At 44.4% G+C, this 26,359-nt stretch overlaps 1 protein-coding gene and 1 pseudogene across 1 annotated transcript in view; both read right to left on the reverse strand.

Moving 5' to 3' along the window:
• Specc1l (sperm antigen with calponin homology and coiled-coil domains 1 like) overlaps window positions 1-26,359 on the reverse strand; it is a 107,316-nt gene that overhangs the window by 13,920 nt on the left and 67,037 nt on the right. Inside the window, exons 12-13 of the mRNA XM_032889276.1 lie at window positions 24,532-24,688; window positions 19,461-19,563 (exon numbers count right to left, since the gene is read on the reverse strand). Coding sequence (XP_032745167.1) covers window positions 19,461-19,563; window positions 24,532-24,688 — 260 coding nt within the window. The remainder of the gene's footprint in view (window positions 1-19,460; window positions 19,564-24,531; window positions 24,689-26,359) is intronic.
• LOC116887679 lies at window positions 22,286-22,979 on the reverse strand (annotated as a pseudogene).

Here is a 26,359-nt window from a genome sequence, read left to right on the forward strand (position 1 = left end):
CTATGAGTCTTGTGCTACTATGCCCTCCTCTATGAGTCTTGTGCTACTATGCCCTCTATGAGTCTTGTGCTACTATGCCCCCTATGAGTCTTGTGCTACTATGCCCCCCTATGAGTCTTGTGCTACTATGCCCCTCTATGAGTCTTGTGCTACTATGCCTTCTATGAGTCTTGTGCTACTATGCCCTCTATGAGTCTTGTGCTACTATGCCCTCTATGAGTCTTGTGCTACTATGCCCTCTATGAGTCTTGTGCTACTATGCCCTCTATGAGTCTTGTGCTACTATGCCCTCTATGAGTCTTGTGCTACTATGCCCTCTATGAGTCTTGTGCTACTATGCCCTCTATGAGTCTTGTGCTACTATGCCCTCTATGAGTCTTGTGCTACTATGCCCTCTATGAGTCTTGTGCTACTATGCCCTCTATGAGTCTTGTGCTACTATGCCCTCTATGAGTCTTGTGCTACTATGCCCTCTATGAGTCTTGTGCTACTATGCCCTCTATGAGTCTTGTGCTACTATGCCCTCTATGAGTCTTGTGCTACTATGCCCTCTATGAGTCTTGTGCTACTATGCCCTCTAGGAGTCTTGTGCTACTATGCCCTCTAGGAGTCTTGTGCTACTATGCCCTCTATGCCTTTCCTTCCTGAAACTGAGCCAAGCTGTTGTAAGGTAGGGGAAAGAGGATCCACCATGAAGTCCAGATGCTGGGACCGCTGTCACAGTTTGAGTATAAACTGTCCCCCAGGCTTGCTTTTAACAGTTGCCTCCCAGGTAGTGGCACTACCTGTGGGCCATTGGGAATGGGGACTTGAGGTACATTCCCCCTGGTGCTTCTTGTAGTCCTCATCACCATGAGTAAATAGCCCTCTCTACTACACAGTGCAGCTGCTTCATGTTCTGCTCAGACACATGGAGCTAAACAGCCATGAAACCATTAGCAAACATAAAGCTTCCCTCCTGAAGTTCCTGTCAGGCAGCCATGGCGGAGCCGGGGAGCCTCCAAAGGCAGGGCTGCTGTCCTCCTGGAGACCCTTAACCCCACTGCACACCACTATCACTGGCCAAGGTTTTCTTCTCCCTGGATCATCGTTTTCTTTAAACCTTTTCTTTAGGTGATGTGAGGGAGGACCAAGAGCAGGTAGAAAGTGCATTGGACAGGACTGTCCAGAACATGGTCACAGGGACACACCCTAGAAGCTGGGAAATCAAGGAACACAATTAAGAAATTTGTGTAGAGAGGTTTTATGTTCATTTATGTAGAGAGTCTGCTGGACTGAGAGGCACGGCGTTGGAAAAGAATAAGTGTAACACAATGAGTAGCAATGGTCCCACACAGCTTCTCAGCCAAGGCTCTGCCAGGCGTGACTGGGAACCACATCTGCCCTCCAGATCTACCCACCAGTTCACAAGAGACGGAAGCACTGGAGTACTGAGAAGAACATACAACACGGGATACACCCATAAGTTCCTCTTCTATAAGTAAACCCGACAAAAAAAGAAGGAATTTATTGACAGACTTTTAATATAATGTAGAACCTTATTTGCATCTTAATTTAAGCGAGTCAATAGTACAGTCTGAGCTACAATGAGACTGAATGGCTGGACCTGGCGTTAGGGGTTGGACGTCCTACGCAGATGACGTAGGGTGGGGGTACACAAGAAAGTCTCATTCCCGTGACAAACAAACTCACATTTGATCTAGAAAGAAACCTGCCTACCTGCCCGAATGCACACGGACAGGAAGTGTGACGTGTTCCCCAAAGACGACACTCAGGTGGCCAGTACACCTGTGAACAAGTGTTCAATACCACCCACTGCTCGGAGGACACAACTCGAGGCCACCGCAAGATGCCACTTCAAAAACAGCAGTGGGAAATAAGCTAGGGGCACTGTTCAGTGGTAGGCTCTATTCTTATACGTGCAAAGCCCTGTCCACCACCATGTCCCCCCAAAAATGACAAGCACTGAGGCCACCAAGGAGGAGCCTCACAAGTCTTCAGCCGGCTACCATGGCCACCATGTGACTACAATTGTACTCCATGGCTTACAGGAACTGAACGCAGATGTTCATATAAACAACTGAACAGCAACCATCAAAGAGGCGTTCCTCACAGTGGCCCCCAAAGGGAGACACTCCACACACCCACCAGCGGGGAAAGAAGAGGCAGTCTTTCTGTGCAACAGAGTATGTCAGTCATAGAGAGGGAAGGGGCACTGGCACGTTACAACATGAATGAATCCTGAAACTAAGTGAAACACTTAAAAAGTACATTAGTGGTTGCCAGGTACTGGAAGAGAGGAAAGGAGAGTGACAACTGCCTGTATGGAAGATTCCCACTGGCAACTGATGGAAAGTTCTGGAACCAGGCAGTGTGATCCATGTACAGCACTGCAAAGGTTATTAATATCATATAATTAATATATATATATTTTTTAAACGGGTAAAAGGTAAATTTTATTATGTTTTTACTACAGCGTTTTAAAACCAGGAGACATCGGCAGTGTTTTCTACCCAGGTCCTCTACATGCCAGGCAGAGCTCAGTAGCAAGTAAGTTCTTTTGGAGTATTTACTAAAAGGTCACATAGCCTGACTGTACTTGATTCTTGAAAGACATTTATGGGAATACATTATGGCCCAGCCTTAAAAAAATTACTTCTTAAAAACAGCAAAGCACTATGGGGTGTCAGCATCCCAGTGGCTTTCTTCCCCACTAGGAGACTGAACATTCCTAGTTCCTCCAAAGAAACTGGTATGTCACCCCCATGAACAGCTTCTTCAAACCAATGCCAACACCAACACGCTACCCCCAACTGGTTCAATGCTCCAAGAATGCCACCAAGACATGGCCTCAAATATATTGAATCATCACAAAAAATAAGAGGTAAGTTTGGAGGGGCTGTTAATGGCTTTCTAACCTTTTTTTTTTTTTTTTCAGTCAAATTAACCTATTTTGAGGGGATAGTTCAGTGCAGGTTCAGGGCGAATGTCACTATAAGAAAGAAGGATCTGTCTTTTCCTGCCCAGAACCCCTTCCATCAGGGAGTAACGTTTTAATGGAAGAGCACTGAAGACTGGCAGTGCCTGCCTCCTGAGAGCTCAGGAGAGTCTAGCTACAAAGTGCCTGGCCAACGCTGGTGGTGGGGTTGCTGTCCATTAATGAACTAAGGGCAAGTTGTGAGCATTTTTATTAGCAGCCTAAGAATTAGTTTTGTCTTTCTTAATTAACATTTCCACAAATCTGCGATTTCCACAGACTTAGTTTTGTTTTGGCAGGGTTATTACTCACCAAGATAAAATTCTGACTTCCAAGGGAGGAACTTACAGTGACCCTCCGACCTCTGCCCTGGAGTGTGTTCTGGGAAGGGCTTGGCAAAGCAAGATGGGAGGGTGCTGGTACGGAGGTCATTGTCTATCCCAACCTCCTAAGAGAACAGGCATGTTTGAGGGGAAGATTAAGCATTCCAAAACATCTCTGTTGGCCTTTTTCACTACATTCTTAGGGGGTGTCATCAATTTTGTGTTCAGGGTCTGAAAGTGTGGGGTGTGAACCTCAGCAAAGCATCTTAGGCAACCAACATGGCAACCTTGTTCAAACACATTCTTCAAGGAGCCCCTCTGATTCCTGCTAGAACTCTGCTGAAGCGATGCAGCTCTTCAGCGGCTACGACTCTATTTCATGTCAAGGTGAGTCACAGGGGCATGAAATCACATTCTCAGTAGAGTGTGACTGAAAAAGGGCGAGCGAGGTCAGAGCATCCCAAGTCCCAGCCTACTGTGGGTGGGGCCTGTATGGTGGCCACTCTGCACTAGCTACAAGAGCTCACACACATGGTTTTTCACTCTTGTGACTGAGCCTCGCCTTCCTCACAAGCAGAAGGAAACAATGACCACGTGTGAGAATCAACAGGACAGCTGGTAAAGTGACTAGATCCTCTTGTTGGAGCTGGGCATACTAAGCCTTCTCTTGCCTTTCCTGCTCTTGTCCACAAGACAGTGTTGATTCAAACAAAAACATAGATATAAAACACTGCTTCCCTATCCTCAGGAGAGGTCTCTGGGTACCAAAGACAGCCACAATAATTTCTCTTCTCTAGACATGCCCGGAGATGAAGAAAGCCTCTATCATGGGTCCTCAACGTATACATTCAAGAGAACTGCACTTACATAACTTTGCTTCCCAAAGAGACTCTTCAAAGGTGGGCTTCATCCTACCTAAGCACTTGAGCAGAAAACCTGAGGGTTTCCTAGAGTCAGCCATGGTTTGCTGAACAAGAAACGCACAGAGTGAGAAAACAGTTAAGACAAGTACAAATCCAGAAACAAAGCCAGAGCATCTGAAAGCACAGACGGGGTGAGTATGTCCTCCAAGCCCACAGCGCACTGCTACTTTAATACATGAGACCTGCAGCACGGCACTGATGGTGAGCCCTGCACACCTGGGACACATCACTTCTCTCTTGGAACTCACGTTTCAGGAAGGTCGCCTGTTTGCCTGAGTGAGCCGGCACAGGAGACTTGGAAGGACCATTCACCTCTTCTGCCATGGCTCTGAAATGTAGATGCTGCCTTTCGCCTGACATAGCATGCCCAGGCCATCTGAATGCAGACATCTTGATGTGAAATGCCCGTGGTCTCTCAGGAGCTCAGAAAGGAAGCGATCTCAGAAAAGAGACGCTCCATCTACACAGCCTGCTCACCTCACAACACACTGCTTTTGCTGCTTACAGCAGGAACCACGCTGTTTTCTTAAACCTGTGAGTATGTTACTCTACACCAGAGTCGTCGTGGCAGAAGGAAATGGCTTGCTCCTGCTAAGCCCCGAACTCCTCAATTCACTGTCCTTTAATACAACAGATGTTAAGAGAACCCACAGGAGATTTTACTTTGGACCAGATACAGCAAACACTACTGTCAAAAGATGGACAGAGCTGACCAGGCTTTAGAGGAGAACACGTACTCTACCACAGCTGCCCCACGTGTGACACTTTATTCCTGACTCCATATTGTTTCTGACTTTATTTTGCAAATGAGTCCATTACCAGTTTTCCTTGCTATTTTCTTGGTATATAACACAGGATGCACCAATATATAAAGCACTAAAGACCTTAAGGGAAATACAAAGGCAACAAAACTAGATGTTGATGTCGTTAAAAATATTTGTAATGATAAATCTGAGTCATTAAAAAAAAACAAAAAACAAAAAACGTTAAATTATGCCCAGGAAAAGGCATGATTTTAAAAGACTTGGAAATAATGGTTTCAGAAATAATTGGAAAGTTCCTGAGGACAAAGGTCACACTCTAGATTACAAGCTGTTCCTGTTTGTATTTAATTACCTCTCTGGCTGTCCACGGTAAGTGGTAAGTACATAGTTTATGGTTTAGAACAGAAACAGGAAAACAGTTCTTCACAAGTTGAGAAGCTTAAAGGAGCTGGCACCACAGACACACTCCCGCAAGCACCCCACCTCAGAGGCACAACCCCAAGTATCACTCACTCGGCACCAAGACCCAGAGCAACGCCTGCTTTCTCCAAACTGAATTTCCTCCTAGGAGTGTGGAGATGAAAGCTCTGTGCACTGTAACAGTAGAGACTCAACCCATTATCTACAATCTGCTTCCTTTCCCCACGATCTGTTTTGCCCTCCATCCTTTCTAGAGCCGCCATTACCAATCCTGGAGAGACATCCTCCTCTTGGGGAAGGTGTGTGCTCTTTGCCTTGCTGTCTCTGATATTAGGGCATCCTGTATCAATCAATGTGACCATGCACTGTCCTTAATATGCTTTTAAATTTTTCTATCACACACAATCATCCCCCACTTAAGAGCCTATTGGCTTCCGTGTTCACCTTAACTCACGTCTGAAACCATGTACAGAGATGAACTCAGACCTAAACACATAAACATTCCAGGGAAAATAGAAAGAGCTCTTTGAGATCTCGGGTTAATCAAACACTAATATATTATACCAAAGCATCCATAAAATATTTTCCATAAAAATAATTTCAAAAATTAATGCTATGAAAATAAAGATTGGTCCTTCCTAAGATATTAAGAGTAGAAACAAGTCATAGAAAGTGAGGAATGTTTGAAAGCTGGGCACTGCATATGAAGAACTTGAACTCAGAATATTTACAGAAATCAACAAACAACGTAAACTAACAAATTAAGCAAAAGAACTATATAATTTACCAAATAAAATATACGGTCACAAATATTTTTTGTGACTAGAAATATAGAAATGTCTTGTGAAGAAGAATATGGAAAGGTGCTACAAAAAGTAAAGCACAAGGAAACTCCTCTTCACACTTCTGAAGGCCGTCAGCTGCCCAGAGTAGTCTTGTGAGGACAAGAAATAACCAGAATCCCCAAACACCTGTGGGAAAGCAGTGAGGCAGCCCCTGCTCACCTCAGACCCCTCTCTTCACATGTGCACTTAGATATGCAGTCAATGCTCTGTCACTCCCCAGACCCATACATCCAAACCTGAACGTCTATGTGAGAGCATATGGAGCCAAGGTTTGGGCAGGTGATCAAGTCAGGAGAGCAAAGGCCCAGTGAATGGCTTTAGTGTCCTAAAAGATCCCAAGTTGAATATGATAGTACACGCCTGTGACCTTGAGAGAGAGAGGAGAAGAGAAGAGAAGAGAAGAGAAGAGAAGAGAAGAGAAGAGAAGAGAAGAGAAGAGAAGAGAAGAGAAGAGAAGAGAAGAGAAGAGAAGAGGAGAGGAGAGGAGAAGGGGAGAAGAGGGGAAAGAGGAGAGGAGGGGAGGGGAAGGAAGGGGAGGGAAGGAGAATCCCAAGGCAGATAAGGCAGGTACTGTGTTGCATGTCTGGAACCTGGAGTCTACTAGGAGGCAGACGCAGGAGATCAATGGCAACCTGGGGCATGAGCCTCACAATCTTGATCATTGGACACCCTGATCTCAGACTCTTGTCTCAAATCTAAAAGAAATATTTTTGTTTGTTTACAGATGATACTTTATCTATGATACTGAGTAAGAGCAGCTTAGCTAAACTATCATATAACCATGTGCACACGAGGGAACCTAGTTTTACTTACAGTAAGCAGTAATGGGGAATAACCCCATGCTTGTTAGATGATGAAGAAACACCTATAATATGGACTACTACTCAGAAGAGAGGGAAACGACATGGACATGGACAACAGAGCTGATTCTCAAAGATAATGCTATGTGAAAGCGGCATCTCCTAGTCTGTAAATGATAAAATGGACAGAGGATGCGCAATGAGAGCAGACGGATGACAGCTGCCAGGCAGTGAGGGATGAGGTGGGCCTAAGAGAACACACAATGTGAGTTGAGGGCCTTCATGTGCTAATGTGCCTGGCATCTGCAGCTACAGTCTAGGTATACAAATGTGATACTACTAAACTAAAAGTGTGTATATAGCTTATTAGTACTTATCAGTTATGCTTTAATACATCTATTTTAAAAGGCATTCCAGGTCCACAAACAAACAAACCAACCAACCATTCAGGTGTCTCAGAATTCTCAGTTTTCATGAGAGCCATGCCAGTTGTGCTGGTGTGCACCTGCAAACCCGGGGCTTGGAGACCGGGGTAGGAGGGTCTGTGGTCGGCAGACACAGCCCTCTTACCTCTGACAGAAAGGTGTCTGGTGAAAGACAATCTGGAGAGTGACTGAGGGACAGGGCTCATCTCCTTAAGTGTCCGGGACACGAGCTCCATCTCAGGGGCTTTGCTTCAAAGCCCTGGAGACACGTTTGGATTGAACAGTGACCTGCTTCCCTTAACTGCTGCTTATTCTCATCTGCAGACGGCTCCGCTTCCCCAAACTGCCCCATTCTTGTGAAGAAAGGTTTATTGTAAAAGGGAGTAGAAGACTGTCCATCCTGTGTCGTACTACTAGCTTCTCTGATGACTTATATAAGAGAGAGAGGGGTCTCTCGTGGGCATATAGCTGCAGCAATCTTTCTAGATTCTCTTTAGAACCTGTCACACCTCTCCCAACCCCCAAGATGTACCCCCTTGTTTTCCTGCCCCTGTGAATGGGTACAGCTTCATTCCTGCCTGAAAAACAGCATGGCAGAGGGACCACCGTGACACGACTAGGTCACAGAAGGAGAGGTATGTTTGCCTGTCTCTCTGAAGACACTTGTGCCTAGAAGGCAGGTACAGCTAAGGGAGGTTATGGATAGAAGCTCTGTCACAGCCATTAGCCACCAACCACCAGTCCTGAGGGAGGAAACTAGGAGATGATTGCAGCCCCAGGCAGCACTGAGCCACCTCTGAGGAAACTAAATGAAGAAAGATACCCATTATGCCCCACCCAGCCTGCAGAGTGATGAGCTAAACAGATGAGGTCATTATCTGAAGTCATTAGGTTCTGGACGGTAAGTTCTGGGCAGTACGTGCAGATGGGCAGGCCAGCCTTCTTTCTCTCAGACCTAAAAGGCCCATTCAGAAAAGAAACCTTCTCTTTCCCCTCCTGACAACACCTAATAGCTGGCTGCCCTTTCCATAATTATTTGTCAGGAGGTGGCCATCTTCACAAGTAATCTGCTTCTACAAATGGAGAGGTCACCCTAAATACCCAGGATGTCCTCAGGCTAAACTCCTTTATGAAACCCAAAGCAATCAAGTATATAATGAAATCAGCATGTCAAACGTCAGCTCCACTGTAGCTGCCATACCGCTGAGCTAGGATTCAAACCAGAGGAAACACCAGAGGAGATGGGGACTGTCCACATTTATTTACAAGGATATTTTAAAAATGACTTGAATCAGATATTTTAACGATCTTGCTTTTAGTAAAATTAAACAGATCTTGAAAATGTTACTTAGCTATTTTCCTTTCTTAGCATTGCTCGTAATAAGAAAACATACTCATGCAAACATACTGAAAATCAGATTGCTGCTGGGGTGCAGGCTGGCTTGGTGTATAACTAGGCAGCAGCTGGTGCCCGCCTTAGCCTACAAGTCTCCAACTTCTGAGGCTAGAACGTGAAGTGCTGACTCAGTAGTTATCGTTTTCTTTCTTTTTCTTTTGAAATAGGACCTTTCTATTCTATGTAGCTATGTATCCCAGCCTGGTCTCGAACTTCTAACAATCCCCCCATTCAACCTCTAAATACTGGCATGTGCCACCAAACCAAGATATAGTGTCCCCCTCTCTTTAAACACAAATTCACGAGGCTCAGGCTGGCCTCAAGCTCACTTTGCATTAGAAAGCAACACTGAACTCTGGTCCTCTCACCTCTACCTTCCAAGTACTGGAATGTATGGACATGCACCACCCACGTGTGGCTTTGGAGTCTTGCTTTGCTGTTCTCTGAGTGGTTTGCCTTCTTTGTTACTTTACTTATGTGAATGTGGGTATGTGCACACACACAGCTGCCCTCAGAGAGCAGAAGAGGTGTTTGCCCTTAAGAAATCCATTCTCGAGGCCACTGTTTTTAAAGTAAACCAAGAACAACAGGAGCCGAGCATGCCGCTGTCAATCACAGCAGGTTTGCTCTACAGCACGAGTGGAAGCTACAGAGGCAGGAAGAGCAAACCATCGTCTGCACCCAGTGGCAAGACAAGGACCTAGAAACCTGTCCACACCCTTGAAGCCAGTCTCTCTTCCAGTCTTTCAGGAACCCACTGGTGAAGTAGTAACACTTGGGCCCATACACCTATTCTTGCTGCATGCTGGCCAGGACTGTCGGGCAGCTGGAAGAGTATCATTGACAAATAATTCCCCAATTTTATAGCCTTTGAATGTAGATCAAAATATTTACAATGAAGAAACTCTAAGTGGGCATTTAAGAATCCGTCTTGTCATTTAAAACCAAGTTGTCAGCCAGGCTTAGTGACTCAGTAGGGCTCCTCCCTGTGCACTAAAGCACACTTGCAAGGCATGAGGGCTCCCACCTCAACTCCAGCAACTGGGAGACTTCGAGCTAGAGGACAGCCTGCATTACAATGTGAGAGCCAAAACACAGGACATGATCAAAGGAATTTATGCAATGGTTCTAAGAAATTAACTTTTTAAAATTATAGCAATGACATTTCTGGAAATAGATGTCGATAGTTGCTGTCAATCATGCTTAGACAAAATGCAGTAAGTGCATTTGTTTCTGGGAAAACTTTGTTTCCCTGCTGCTATGTTTGGCATTGAAAGGAATCCCTTGAAAACAGGAAGCAGCTCTTTCACTCCACCGTGACCACAAAGCTATCATCTAACCTCTGCAGGTTAGCACATGGGCCCAGGAAAAGCCCTGAAACTCGGGCTTTCTGTTCCCTGCAGTGTCTTGAGGAAATGAGAAGGTCTCCTCTGTGACTGCTTTCTAGGTGACGGTCTCTTGCCATCAGGGTGGAGGATGCTACATGAGAGCTGTATTCCTACGTCACCGTGCCACATTTTAGCTGGCACACTCCACAGAAAGAATGGGTGGGGCGACACAGTGGGCTATTCTTTGTTCAAGTATTTTTAACCCCTGGAACACAGTAATATTTACAAACAATAAGATCTTTTCACATATTCTGTTTCCACACAAAAGACAATGTAAAATGAAAAGATTTCGACTTTCACTTAGATTTGATTCAGAGTGAACCTTATCTACACTCACACCTTTTTCATTAACTCTGGGAAGGAAAGGAAGCGAAGCTCTGCCTGGCCCTGGGGAATTCTAGTTGTAATTGTTGTGCCTCCCAGTCCCACCCTCTCTGGCCTGGTCCTAACTAACTGTGGAGCGAAGGCAGTGTAAGGTGGGGAAAGGAGAAAGAGAAGGACAAACTCAGGTGTAGGGGAGCAGCACTGTCCTGTCTTTCTGAGAGACACACGAGTGCTCACTGAAAACCGTAAGGGAAGAACGGGAACAAGAACGGGACAGGTCGGGGGAAGTGGCTTCTCTATTCCTAGGGAATCCTCTGCTGTCGCGTGGGCCCAGGAAGAATGGCAGGAACCCGGCTGGAGGTATCTCCTCAGGCCGAGCGGCCTGCACACATGTGTAACTCACAGGCCTAGAGCGCTGACCAGGCTCTCTTGACCATGTCTATCAAAGGAACTTCCTCTTCTCCTGCTTTTCTGGGAATGGTCTACTGTCCCAAAGGATACAGGAAGGCTTCTTTGTTAACTATTTCTGACTATGCTGACTCTACACCATGAGATACACACCCCTAAAAGAATGAAGATTAAGTTCTTGCCTTTGATTTGCTTAGTCCAAAGAGGGCTGAGGTTAGGGAAGAGGAATCCCAAAAAGCATGCTAGGAGATTTTTGGCTGTGGTAGAGCAAAAGATAAGACAAATACTGCCTCTAAAAATCAAATCCAAAAACAAAAATGTCAAAAAATAACTATTTAGAATACCAGAGATAAACTAAAGGCAAATAACAAATTAAGAAGTATTATTCATGGGGTTGGGGATTTAGCTCAGTGGTAGAGCGCTTGCCTAGCAAGCCCAAGGCCCTGGGTTCGGTCCCCAGCTCCAAAAAAAAAAAAAGAAAAAAGAAAAAAAAAAAAAAAAAAAGAAGTATTATTCATGAAAAGTGGCTAAAGTGTGTGTGTGTGTGTGTGTGTGTTCCTCCTGTTAAAAACTCTTTTAAAATCCTTTTTTCTTCTAATACTATCTCACGTTTGTAACACACAGAGAAATACTGAGACTGACAGTGTGAAGAAAGAAGGAAAAAAGCTATTCTGGGCAAAGTTGCTATTTTTTTTTTTCTTTCTTTCCTTCTTTACTTTTTTTTTTTTTTTTTTGAGAAAATTAGGACAGCCCATAAGTATATTATGGTAAAAATTGATAGTGTAAACCTTAGAGAAGCCATTAAAAAAGACACTAATAAATCACCCGCCATCCACAGAAGCCCAGGAAGAGTTGAGCAGCGCTTCTCAGTTGGAAAAGTGCTCACCTGCAAGCACGAGTGCCCGGCGTAAATCTGGGCATGGGCCATGCTTGTACTCACAATGTCGGAGAAGTAGAAACAGGAGGATCCCTGGGACTTGCTGATCAGTCAGCCTAACCTAATGAGCCCAAAGTCAATGAAGAGACTGTCTAAAAGAGGAGGAGGAGGAGAGGAAGAAGAGGAAGGAGGGAGGGGTAGAGAAGTGGTTAAGAAAGTGGAACGCTCTTCCGGAGGCCCAGTTCTGTCCCCAGCAGGCATGTCAGGAGCTCACTATCACCTACTAACTCCAGGACCCGGGCTGGACTCTAAGGATACCTGCATGTACACACACACCCACATACTCACAATTCAATTAAAATAAAGTAGAAAGGTGAAACACTCAAGGAACACGGCCAAGCTTGACTTCTGACCTCCACATGTATAAAGACACACATGCAGTGGGCAGAAGCATGCATGAGCACAGCCTCGCTCTCACGCGCCTCTCTCTCTCTCCACACACACACACACACACACACACACACACACACACACACACACACACACACTATGCTGAATGAATAAAGAAAATGAAAATCGATATATTATCAGATAAAGTAGAATTAAGATTAAAAATATCAGGGATGAAAAGCAAACTCATTTCCTAACAACAGAGGCAAAGAGAAAGAATCCTACACATGGATGGGTCCAGTAAGTCTCTGCAGGCAGGCAAAGGAGAGCACAGCTGTAACCCCAGTGTGTGGTGGTGTTGAGGCCAGAGAATGGCCTCAAGTTCTAGGACAGCCTGAGATACAGAGAGAGACCAACAACCAACCAGCATCCAAGTGCCCGGCTGTCAGGACTACAGGCAGGGAAGCCTGCGGCTCCTGTCAAGAGTCTAATCCCTCAACAGTGACAGAACAAGCAAACAAAGACTAAGGCTGAAAAGGCACGAGCGCTATCTCAACAAGGAAGCTGAACTGCCCTCTGTCTACACAGCATCTCTCCAGCCCCAGTACATCAGCAGCCTCTGAGTATTAGCAAAGCATATTCTGAGTCCCAAAGGAGTCTTAAAAGAATCTGAAAGAACTGTCTGGGAACACTGGAATTAAACTAGAAACATGAAGATCTCTGGAAAAATCCTCAAATATTTAGAAACCAAATGCTATTCTTCTAAGTAGCCCATGGTCAGCCCATGGGTCAAAAACTCAAATCAAGATAACATCTTTCACCGTAATAAACTGAAGCGAAATGGGCCTTTCTCAGCTCCACCTTAAAGTAATAAGAAAGAAATAACAATTACAGTGGGATCAGTGAAACAGAAAATAAAAATAACAGAGAATATAAAACCTAAAACCAAACATTGATTCTTTAATAAGACAAATCTATTTGACAAGATTCTAGGTAGATTAATCTGAGGAAAGAAGACATAAATCACACTATTAGATACAGAGGATTCTGTGACACCTATGACCTCACCAACAACTCAGACGAAACAGACACACATACAAACCAAGTTCACTCACAGACAGAGATAAACAGTCTGGACTATTAAAGAAATCAGATTTTATAGTTAAAAACTTCCCAACAAAGAAAACCCCAGGTTCAGAAGATTCTCTGGGAAATTCTATCAAACACATAAAGAAAAATGTGCCGGTTTTACACAAATTTCTCAAACCTCAAGAGTAATTCCTAGCAGTTTAATTGAGGAAGTCAGCATATCTTGATACCATATCCTGACAAAGTATAAAGAAACAACCTTAAGGGGTTCTAACAATAAAAAGAAAATTAACCATTGAAATTTGTCCTTTGAATACAAATGATTTAACATTCAAAACTCAGTGTAATTCTATTAATAAACCAAAAAGGAAAAACCATAGAATCAACTCAATAGATACAGATAAAACATTTGACAAAACCCAATACTCATTCCTGCTTCCTTCCTTCCTTTCTTTTCTCCCTTCCTTCCTTCCTTCCTTCCCTCCTTCCTTCCTTCCTTCCTTCCTTTTCTGAGGGGGTATTTATCCTTTATTGTATGTACCTGGGTTTTTTGCCTGCGTGTCTGCCTGTGTCCTACGTTCATGCCAGAAGAAGGCATTTAATAGACATTTAAAAGCTGCCACATAGGTGCTGGAAACCAGACATTTGTCCCCTGGAAGAGCAGATAGTGCTGTTAACCACTGAACTACCCCTCCCCTTTTCTGAGATAGGACCTCACTGTTTATACCAGACTAGCCACGAATTCATAGAGATCCCCCTGCCTCTGCCTCATGAGTGAGTGCTGGGATTAAAGCCATGTACCACCCCGTCTGACTCCTTCCTGATTTTTCTTTTAAGAAACCCTCAGCAAGGAAACCTTACTTACTGATGTCATCTATCAAGCAAAACATAAGTAAATAAGTAAATAAATAAATAAATTAAATAAATAGGGTAAAAGTAGTATTCAATTCAAGGTCTGACGAGTTGCCAGTCAAAACTAATTACGGCATAAGGGAATAGGGTAATGCTGACCCCTCCTCACTAAAAGCTTTGAAAATTTGTTAGACAAGATCAAAGGTTGAATTGAGGTAGGGGATAAGAAAGCCCGGTAGAGGAAGAAATTCGGGAAGGGATCACTAACAAAGACCTGAAAGTTACACAGAAACAAAAGCAGCTTCCAAAAAACCAAAACAAAAAACAAAATGAACAAAAGAAAGAACAACCGTTCTATGTGTGTGTGTTTATATGGGGGGAGGGGGAGGACACAGACAGTTACCCGACTGACATTGCCCCTACTAGAGATCACAGGCTAACAAACCTCTGAGTGCCGGGAATAGGTCAGCTCTTTTGGAGTTGTTAGCTGGTGAGGTCCCATAGGCCCTCAAACATTAGATGCCAGTGCTCTTGGTTGCCCTCCAGAACTTGGTGGTAAGACTCTGTTGCTGAAAACACCACATACTTGAGTCACAGACCATAAAGAAACCAAACAGGTACTGACCTGGAAGATTCGTCACTGCCGTCTAGATTTCATAGTGCTGGAAGGTGCTATACATTCTACTGGAAGAGAAAAGCAGCCAGTCTAACTTAGACGTGAACCCTGAGAGCTAAAATGACTACTGGCCTGGTAGCTAAAAGAACTACAAGCACACTAATGCAACAATGTCACAAATACCATGGGAGTAACCAAGCACTTTTGGGTCAAATTGTAGGCCCAACTCTGCAAAATAAAACCCATACCTTGGCACTATTATCAGCCAAGAACCTGTGGCCAGATAGGTCTTGGGCCCTCGCGGAGAACCTTTTACTATTACTCTGCTAAACTGACAGTATTAAGTTGACTCCTGTTATTATATATAAGTACACTGAGGCTGTCCTCAGACACACCAGAAGATGGCATCGGATCCCATTGCTGGGATTTGAACTCAGGACCTCTGGAAGAGCAGTTGGTGCTCTAACCACTGAGCCATCTCTCCAGCCCCTTAAGCTGACTCCTAATGCCTTATCGCTGTATCCATAGATTAGTGCATCTTTTAAGCCTCGGAGAAGCTTCTTTATGCAGCAGCAGATGACGACTGACACAGACCTGAATGAAACTGGGTGAGGAGCAGAGCCTGGAGAGGATGCCCGCTGTCTGAAGAGTACAACCCACAGACAGCGGATGATGCTCTGGCACTGGTTTGCCTGGCTTTCTTTGCTTGTTAAGAAACGCACCCAAAGAACTGCGGGAGGTGTTCTGGCTGCTCGCTGCTTCAGCATTCTCAGGCCAATCAGCAGGGGCTGGCAGTTTCTTCTGGATCGAGCCCCTCCTACTGATCTGAGTGGACTGGACTGCTGACAACGAAGATTGGAATTGCCCCAAAGAACTACTTCTAAACAGGCCCACATCCCCCTCCTATTAACACTCTTCCTCCCCTACCTTTGTTCAGTGGGCTATAAGGAAGGTTTAAGTGTTTAAGAAGCCTTATTAAAGTAGGTCTTGAAAAATCTAGAAGTTGCTTGTGAAATCACAATATAACTGAGGCAGTTCTTTATCTTCCAGGGGGTTTCACTCCCTCAATAAATCAGAACATCTAGGTCCTTCCAATGCTAATACTCCAGAGTTAGCTACTCTACAGTGTTTTTAACGCATGGCGGGGCATGATCAAAGTAGACAAAAGTTATTTGTTAGCTTAAAGGTGAATTCACAAGGGCTTGTTCTGTAATGGATAGTTAATAAGATTACAGTCATTAGCACAGTAATTTGAGGATGCCACTTAAAAGAGTTAATGACAAGATAAAGAGTATTAGGGAATCTCTCTCCATTGATTAGACAGTCTCCTTGACATAAAGCATTCGTGGTCCATTTAGGGGTCTGTGAGAACAGTGCATACGAAGTGTCACGTAACAGCTCCTACTCCACTCAACAGTCAAGCGTCACAACGTGCGCTTTCTGAACAGAGATTTGTAAAGCAGCAGAGACCAAAGGCCTGAACCCACTGCTGGTGCCTAAGGACACACATGTGCCCTACGCACACAGCCAGCCTGGACAGAGGCTCTGGCATATCTCACATGGTGTCTGACACATTAAGAGCTCTAACAAATCCGTCTTTTAGTTTAAAAAGATTATGGTTAGAGCTGGATAGAAGGCTCCGCAGTCAAGAGCACGTACTGCTCTTGCAGAGGACCTAAAATCAGTCCCCAGCATCCACACTGGTTGGGACACCAGGACTGCATGATGGCAGCACTCGTGTCACTGAAGGAGAAACTCGCAGAGGTTAGACTTGGAGAGCTGCTAAGCTGGATATTGATGCAGAATTTCAGCCCCAGTGGCATCATGGGAACCTCTCAGAAAAGTTATAGCCAGTATCACAAGTCTATCAAAGGCAGCACTGTGGGTCTAGCATGGTGCTGGCAGCTTGTGTGGTTTTCAGCTTCTGTATTTCTTACAAGGAACTCAAACATGATTAGTGAAATAAGTACCACTGAAGAGGGTCAGTGTGGGGCACGGCTGAGCACAGCTGGCTACCCAGCCCCCAACCATGAGGAATTGAGCTGTGGCTAAATCCCCGACTTCTGACTGAGAACCAACCTGTAATAAATGGTGACTGATTCATAAAGAGTGGATTGTAAGAAACAATCAAACTAAGGGCTGAAGGAAATAGACACAACCAAATACAAAGAACCAAGGAAATGAAGAGATGGTTCTTAAAGGGGGAAAAAAAAAAGACTGACAAATACTTAGCCAAACTAAATTAAAGACAGAAGATCCAAATTAATAAAATCAGAGATGAAAGGGGGCAGAGTACAACAGACACTAAGAAAATTCAGAGAACCCTAAGGACAAACTTTAGCAATCTCTACCAAACTGGAAAACCTCAAAGAAATGGATGAATTTCTTGATATATACAATCTACCAAATTTAAATCAAGATCAAATAAGCAATTCAAACAGATTCATAACCCCTAATGAAACCAAAGCAATAATTAAGTCTCCCAATCAAACAGTGACAAAAAACTATACAAAATGAAAAACAAAACCAAAAAAAGTCAGAAGGATTCAGCACAGAATTCAACCAGACCTTTAAAGAAGAATTAATGGCAATACTTGTAAAATTGTTCCACAAACCAGAAACTGAAGGAACGCTTTCTGATCCTTTGTACAAGGCAACAACTACCCTGACTCCAAAACCACACGAAGAACCACCACCAATAATAACAAAGAACACATCAAATGCGATTCCCACCATAATTAAGAAATGAGCCATGTAAACATCTTCTAAGACAAAACCTACATGAGGCGAGAAAAGGCCTTTAACAAAAGCCGACTTCCTTCCACGATAAAAGTTCTGGCAAGGCTAGGGAGACAAAGCATACACCTCGGCATAATAAAGGCACCTACACCAAGCCCCAGGCCATCAACCTAGACAGAGAGAAACTCAAGAATTTCCACTTGAATCAGGAACAAGACAAGGATATCCATCCTCTCCGAACCCATTCAATACAGTCCAGGCAGTCCTAATGGAATGGAATGGAATGGGCTTCCATCCACTACAACGGAAGGTGATCATGGGAGACAAGTGTCAAAGAAAGCACCTTTATTTGCCACTGATAATGATTTTATACGTGAGTAACTCTAAAAACGTCACCAGGTTCTTAGGTTTATCACTTCTACAGCTGATAAATGCTTTAGCAAAGTAGCAAGACACAAAATTAACACATAAAAGTCAGTAGCCTTCTTTATACAGAGGTCTGAGACTACCTCTGTGTGTCCTTCTTTGCCAATGTCCCTGGGATGCCTCCACTTCCGCCTTTTGGCTCCTGTGAATTAAGGTACCATAGAGACCAGAATACCTAAGCTGTCTCCTCAAGTCTGTTCTCAAGTCTTCTGCTTATATATCTTTAGATGTGATTGTCAGAACATACGGTAGTCATTCTGAATTTTTGTGAGGACTGCTAAATCACTTCACAGCACTTATAACCCTGAGCGTTGTATCTGGCAATACATAGCTCCCCATTTCTTTATACCTCCCTCTAAACTCCACTTCAGCTAATGAGAGCTAGAAACAGGCAGACAACTAGTAGATGCTTAGTGACTACTGCCTTCTCCTTACATCTGCATATACTTGGGTATTTAATCCTAAATGAACTGACAGCCACTGCCTGAATCATGTACAGATCTGTCTACAGGAGGCTTCTTCCTGGTAGACCTTGTTCACTGATTGCTCAACTTCTTTGGTATTTCTTTTGGTTAGTTCTTTCTTGACCATTTTGTTGTTATGAGCCCAGGAATAAAGAACTCCGATCACTTTCTCATATACTTCTGTACATTTCTGAGGAAAATCAGTTGCAATCTGGAAAAAGTTTCTGTAACTTAAATCCTAAATTGCATTTTTTAGCATTATAATAAATACATTTGTGTGGGATTAAATCTTCTTCACATTTAATATCATCTAAACTAAGCCCTGAGTAAAATGATGGAAGACCGAGGAAGGAGTGGCAGGACAGCATAAAGCACAGCAGGAATGGCCAAATGCTGTGAAAACAAAGGTTTAATCAACACGGGGCTATCCTATGTGTGCTGTTGTCTCCCCAGTGTCATCTCCAGAGAAACACTCACCTGCACGGCTGAGATTCCTCAGTGGCTGTGCTGCCTGTAGCACAGGCTGACAGACAACCTGAACCAGAACCCTGGGACCGTCTTTGGAAGGAGAAAAGCAATGTCTGAAGCGGTCCCCTGACCTCCACACGCACATTCACAAACACAAATAAGTAAGACATTTTAAGGGTGTTCATTAAAAGTACCAGGAAACTGGTTACTTTTCAAACACAAGAAACTTATTTTGTCCCAAGGGCACTCAACTAAGTTCAGTATGGACTTTGAGAATGTGTCCCTAAAATTCAATATAAAAACAATTTTGAGCCAGGCAGTAGTGGAGCATGCCTTTAGTCCAAGCATCCAGGAGGTAGAAACAGGCAGATCTCTGAGTTCAAGGCTAGCCTGATCTACAGAGTGAGTTTTAGGATAGCCAGGGATACAGAGAGATCCTGTCTCAGAAACAACCAACCAACGACCAACCAACCAGAGTCATTGAATATAAGGTAACAGTCGTGGTAGGTGGCACTTGTACATGGAATGAGAGAACCACATGCTTACCTGATAGCCTTCTGTTTTCTTCTGACACCACTTCAACAAGGCATTCCTCTTAGATCCTCCGTATTCTCTCGCCAATGCTGAGAGGGGGTCTTTCCTTTCTTCCCTAATTTGTGAAAATAAGGAACCCGAGTTGAAAGACTGGAGTACCACAATAAGACCACAGCACTACTCTGCACTTTTCAATAGAAAAATGCACAAAACTTGGGCCATTCTATGCTATGACATAGCTCTTGATTAAATTTCACCAACAGTTTTCAGTCTGGCTGGCAACAAACATCCTGTATCGAGTAACAGGATGCTCAACACAATCCTTGTGACATAGAAAACTGTTCTGGGCCTTTTAGTCAATACCTTGCTTAATTCCATATCATGCTTTAGTTTATTTCCACCCCTTTATTTCCTTATGTCCTTAATGCTCTCATCAATTTCAAAATTACGCATCGTAACTACAGAGGACAAGGTTCCATGAAATGAAGAGCTAAACAGACAAATGAGACCGAGAAGACCTGGCAATAAGGGCTGGGGAGATGGCTCAGGGGTTAAGAGCACTGTCTGCTCTTGCAGAGGACCCAGGTTCAATGCCTAGCACTGGCATGGCCGCTCACAATGCTGTTTAACTCCAGTTCCAGGGACCCCAATGCCTTCCTCTGGCCTCTGCAGGTACCATGTGCGCATGCAGTGCACAGACATATATTCAGGCAAAACAGCTACACATAAAACATCATATACTAAAAATAATTTTACTATGTATTTTAAGATATGGAGGAAAAAGAGATAGCAACAATATTAAAAACAGTATTACACTGTGTGTGGAGGCTCAGAAGGCAGAGGCAGGAGAGTGCTGTAAAGTTCTAAGCTGGCCTGGTACGCATAACGTTTATGAGACCCTGTCTCAAAACAACATCAACAACAACACCACCACACCAAGACCAAAACTGTATTACAAGCCCAAGACCAGCCTGGTGAGGCAGGCCTGGAATCCCACCATTCCCCACCATTTCTGAGGTGAAGACAGGAAGATTACAAGCTCAAGACTTGTGTAGGCTTTGGTGAAAGTTCTGGGTTAGCCTGGGTGATTTAGGAAAACCTTGATCGATACAGAGTATCGATAGTTAGGATTTCCATTGCTGTGAAGAGATACCACGACCAAGACAATTAATTTCTGATTATTAGTCCATTATCATCATGGTGGGAGCAAAGAAGCAACCAGGCAGGCATGGAGCTGGAGAAGGAGCCGAGAGCTGTACATCCTGTTCCAAAGCAAACTGGGAGAAAACTGACTTCCAGGCAGCCAGGAGGAGGGTCTCAGAGCCCACCCTCACAGTGACACACTTCCAGTAAGATCACAGCACCTGATAGTCCCCTCCCTGGGCCAAGCACATACAAACCTCCATAGATAGATAGATAGATAGATAGATAGATAGATAGATAGATAGATAGATAGATAGATGGATGGATGGATGGATGGATGGATGGATGGATGGATGGATGGATGGATGGATGGATGGGTGGGTGGGTGGGTGGGTGGGTGGGTAGGATGGGTGGGTGGATGGATGGGTGGATGGATGGGTGGGTGGACGGACAGACGGATGGCAGATAGACAGACGACGAACAGACAGACAGGTAGGTAGATGGGTGGGTGGGTAGGTAGGTAGGGTGTGTGGGTGAGGTGGGTGGGTGGGTGGGTAGGTAGGTAGGTAGGTAACTAGATAGGTAGGCAGGCAGGCAGGCTATAGTTCAGTCTTAAGAGTGCCTAGAACATACCTAGGTATCAGTCCCCAGCATTGCAAACTAAAACATAGATCACTTCTAAAAAATATGTGCTAAACTGTATACCCTGCTTCTTAAGATGAAAGCTCACTATGTTCCAGGCTGGGCTCAAAGTCCTGAGCTCACCTTTCTGCCTCATGTTCCTGAGTCCTAAGAGTACATGTGTGTTCCACTGTGCTTAGCAAGACTCTGGCATGGCAGGATGATCAAGCCGCTGTGGCCCCGCACTGCTGACTTATTCATAAAATGTACTGCTTACTGGTGTACACTTCTCAGAGGCTGGTCACACAAGAGGTATGGCTTTAAGTTAGTTCATGGTGCTGGAGGGATGGCTCAGGGGTTAAGAGCATTGGCTGTTCTTCCTGAGGACCCAACTTTGATTCCCTACAACCACTAGACAGCCCAGGGAATGCAATGCCCTCTTCTGGCTTCTGTGGCACTGCATATACATGGTTCACAGACATACATTTAGGAAAAAACACAATAAAATAAAAATAAAGACAATAAATAAATAAATGAATGGATGGATGGATGGATGAATGAATGAATGAATAAAAGTATGTCCATATAACAGGCATGTGATGTGAGCCTATAATCTCAATACCTGAGAAACTAAGGTAGAAGAACCTAAAGTTCAAGGCAGGCCTAGACTATGAGGTAAAATCCTATCTGTGCAATAATCTTTTTTTTAAAGTTCATAATTTGAGTTTGAATGGTCAAGTGCTACACTTTATCCTTAAAACTAGAACTTAGCATAAAGATTTCTGAAACTCTTTCCATTCTTCCTGTTCTTCTCTTCAAGCGTTTTGCCTTTATTAGTGGTGCTATGTGTACAGATGTTTGATCTGCACGTGTCTGTATACCACATGTGTGCCTGGTGCCCACAGCAGTCAGGTGTCTCTGGAACAGGAGTTACAGGTGGTTGGTCAATGTCCACAGGGCTGCTGAGAATCAAACAGGTCCTGTGGAGAGAGCAGTGCTTTTGACCACTGAGTCATCTCTGCCCCTCGAGTGGTTTCCTGCGGCAGTGTGTCCTTTCCCCACCTCTCTTCCTGCTACCACCAGCGGGTAGTGGGCCAGGGCACAGTTGGCCTTGGCCATCTTATGCATGTTGTGCTTCCTCTTGATCACAGGACCCCTGTTATGAAAAGCCTCCAGCAGCTCATGCGACAGCTTCTCTGGTATCGGCGTCTGCCATAGCTTATTCTCTCAGCACTCTGCGATTATCCACTCCATGGCCAGGAAGCACCGGCGTCGGTCAGCCAGAGGCACAGGGACCTGGTAAAAATGGCCCCTTTGAGGATAGGTACCAACCCAATCAGGGGCTCACAGTTTCTCAGCGCCTCATGGAACATCTTGTCGGGGCTTCATTCAATGGTCACCTGTTCCTCTGCTGAGGCCTCACGGTACTTGTCAAGCTGCGTTCTTTTCACGGCTTCCAGAGTCTGATGAGAGCGTCTGCAGCACTCAGCTGGTTTCAGTCGCAGCCGTGGCTCTGATGGGCTGGGTTTTCTTGAGCTCCTGGTCATACTTCTTCTCTTTGGTGAGTTCCGCCACCGGCTTTCGGTAACGTTCCTTGTCAATCAAGGGGTCCCTGAATGTGTGATCCCTGGAAGGTTCCAGACAGCCCATTCCTCCTGTTTTTAATCTTTTACCTGTCAACAGTGTTTCCTCATTCCTCGATGTATTAACTGTGTGTGTGTGTGTGTGTGTGTGTGTGGTGTGTGTGTGTGTGTGTGTGTGTGTGTGTGTGTGTGTATATGTGTGTGTGGTGTGTGTGTATGTGTGTGTGTGTATGTGTGGTGTGTGTACGTGTGTGTGTCTGTGTATGTGCGTGTGTATGTGTGTGTCTGTGTGTGTGTGCGTGTGCGTGGTGCATGTGTGTGTGCGTGTGTGTATATGTGTGTGTGGTGTGTGTGTATGTGTGTGTGTATGTGTGTGTGGTGTGTGTGTGTACGTGTGTGTGTCTGTGTATGTGTGTGTGTATGTGTGTGTGTCTGTGTGTGTGTGTGTAGTGTGTGTGTGTGTGTGTGTGTGTGTGTGTGTCTGTGTGTCTGTGTGTGTGTGTGTCCTGGCTGGCCTCAAACTCACAGAGACACCTGCTTCTGTGTCGTGCTATGGTTTACAGTATGTGTCGCCATTCCTCTGAACTCTTACTTAGAGTAGCTTCTACCAGAAAGAACTTCTAAAACATGAACTCACACGTCTATGTCCTCCTGAACAATGATTGGCACAGCACCTTGTTGTCTGATGTCCAGTCTGAGCAATCAGAGCTGCCTCTCACACTTGATATGCCTTCGGTCCTTACACAGAAACTGTTGTTAATGTCACTGTTGCCTTTGCAAAAACTCGTGAACTCAGCCTTTCTTGGGTTCTCCAACCCTGTTATTACCCCAATCAATCAGACTTGATAACTTTGACCCACAATACTAGAACAAATGTCCTTTTAACTAGTTTTCTGGACTTTCTTGCAGAAGAACAAACTTCTTTCATCATCTCAGTTTATTCACTCCCTTATTACCTTATGTCTCCTCAGAGTGAGCCAGTTTGACTTCACAGCTGCCTACTCAATATGTCGTCTACTGTGCCCCGAGACAGTAGACATCATCCTGTGGCCGTCTCTATCTGTCTCCTGAACCTGCATAGCATCTCCTAGATCACGTAAGATGAAGTTACTTATCTTGCCAACAATGTCCGTATCCACAATCCTCACGACTTCCTGCAGGTTCTACCTCCTTAGGAAGGTCTTTTCTAATACTCTACCAGATGCCCAGAGTTCCACTTCCTAATACATGACTGGACAGTAGTTTGGATTTCGGAGTTTGCTTTGAGAGAGTCTTACTGTGTAGCCGAGGTTGGCAGTCAGTCCTTTTGCCTCCATCCTCTGAGTGCAGAATGTTGCGTCTTTCTCTCTGTCCTCCTTCCACCACATTGATTTATTTATTAATGCACTGGGAACTGACCCCATGCTAAGTAAGTATTCTACCACTGGGCCATACTCTCCCCAAAAGCAAGCACCAGATTTTGAAGTATCTGCATAGACTTTACCAGGAGAGCATCTCTAATTTGAAAATGCAGAGTCTGAAACGTTCAAGCTCTCATGTCGGGACTCAAGAGGCATGCACTTGGGTTTTCAGACTTAAGATGCTTCACCTACACTTACTGAACCATTTCTAGGTTCAAACAAAACGAAAGTCAGCACTGGGTAACAGGAAAAGAGAAAGGGGGACAGTCAGCACTGAATTGTAAGCAGGTCCTTCATTCCGAAAGGCCAGGAAAATACACAGAACGTGTTTCCTACCTTATTCGGCTCCGGGTGCTTGGAGTGACAGAAGCGGTGGGAGAGGAAGACAGGGAGAGCTGTGGGGATGTGGTGCCCATCGCCATGAGAGAGGCTGGTGACGCTCCCTCAGATGCGGAGATGTCCCGCTTCATTTCTTCACTACTCCGTCGAGACACTGTAACAAATCATTGTGGGATATAAACTAGTCCAACCACTGTGCAACTCAATATGGAGGTATCGCCCAAAACTAAACTTAGAACTCCCATCTGTCCAAATCAACGCACCATGGAGGAACTGGTTCCTCACGTGGACTGTAGCACTATTCACATTAGCTGAGTCATGGAAACAAGCTGTCTCACAACCGAGGAAGGGACAAAGCGACTGCGGACTTTTTCTCTATGCCACAAAGAATACATTTCCATCATGTGCAGGGAAAGGGACGCACACTCTAATGAGGCAGTTCCCAACATCTCATACTGTTTGCACGAACTACGTCAGTCTCCCAAGGACAAATATGCTTCCTCTCATCTGTGGTTCCTGGATGCTATACAGGTCATAAAATTATGTAAGTACATATGAAACAGACAACTGTGTAGGGGAACAAAGAGAACTAAAGAAAGGGGTGGGAAGAAGATGAGGATATGATCAACTTTTTATATTTGTGTGAAATCCTATGGGACACGGTACCAAGTACTATCAATAAATACAATGCATTTTCTAATTTAAGGAAAGATTTCTGTGTATGACAATTTGTATGTCTCAGATCCTGCATGTGTTTATATGTTTCTTGGCTCTTTTACCCCCCCCATTTGTTTTGCCCTATTCTGGTTAGCTTGGTTGATTATCAACATCATCATCATCATTAATACATGTTTGTTCTCTAATGAGAGAGAGAGAAAGAGTGTGAAATTGGGTGGGTGGGGAAGTGGGGAGGGTCTAGAAAAAGTTGAAGGAGGAGAAATCATAATCTGAATATACTGGAGAAAATTCTATTTCAATTAAAACAAGTTTAAAACTCTGGGGATAAAATGTCTTAGAAAGATTGAGAGTTATTTTATTTTTTTATATCTAGATTGTTTTCTTAGAGAAAAGAAATGCTTTGTTAAACAATTTTTAAGGTTGGGGATTTAGCTCAGTGGTAGAGCGCTTGCCTAGCAAGCACAAGGCCCTGGGTTCGGTCCCCAGCTCTGGAAAAAAAAAAAGAAAAAAAAATTTTTTTAAATGTTGTGTATACACTGACAATTACAACTGCATATCTTTTAAAAGTATAGTGATATACATGCTTTAAAGTTTTTTAGTTTGAGCTTGAGAATTTCTTCTGAAGAGTCCTAAAAACAAATGTTACCCTGTGAGAGGAGAGCTAATCCTTGATCTCCCTTGTGACTGAGCTTAGTTTCCATTCAGAACACCTACCCAGTTGGCTACAGTGATTTGCCTAGAATCCCGGTACTTTCAATCTGAGGCAGGAGGCCTACCATGAACATGAGGTTAGCCTGGGCTACAGAACGAGACATTATCATAAAAAATTAAAGAATTTAAAATCTGTGAAAAGGTTGGTAGTGGAAATACAAACCATATCACATCTAAAGGGATCAGGTGCCTTGTTAAGATGTAGAACGCACGGCATCTCCCTGTCTTAAGGGGTCAGGGGCCTTGTTAACACAGCGTCTCCCTGGTACACAGTGAGGGCCACCCAAACACATCTGAAACCCCAAGCAGTATGTGCAGCTGCCCACCCCTACCCTGACCCACAGCGGACATGAATACAGCCCTCCAACTGCAGCAAGCACGGCTGAAAGGGAGGAAGGAGAGGGGCAGCTCTGGAGAGCTGGAGGCCACTCCAAAC

Source organism: Rattus rattus, chromosome 18 (genome assembly GCF_011064425.1).
Source record: "Rattus rattus isolate New Zealand chromosome 18, Rrattus_CSIRO_v1, whole genome shotgun sequence".
In the NCBI taxonomy this organism is placed as follows: domain Eukaryota; kingdom Metazoa; phylum Chordata; class Mammalia; order Rodentia; family Muridae; genus Rattus; species Rattus rattus.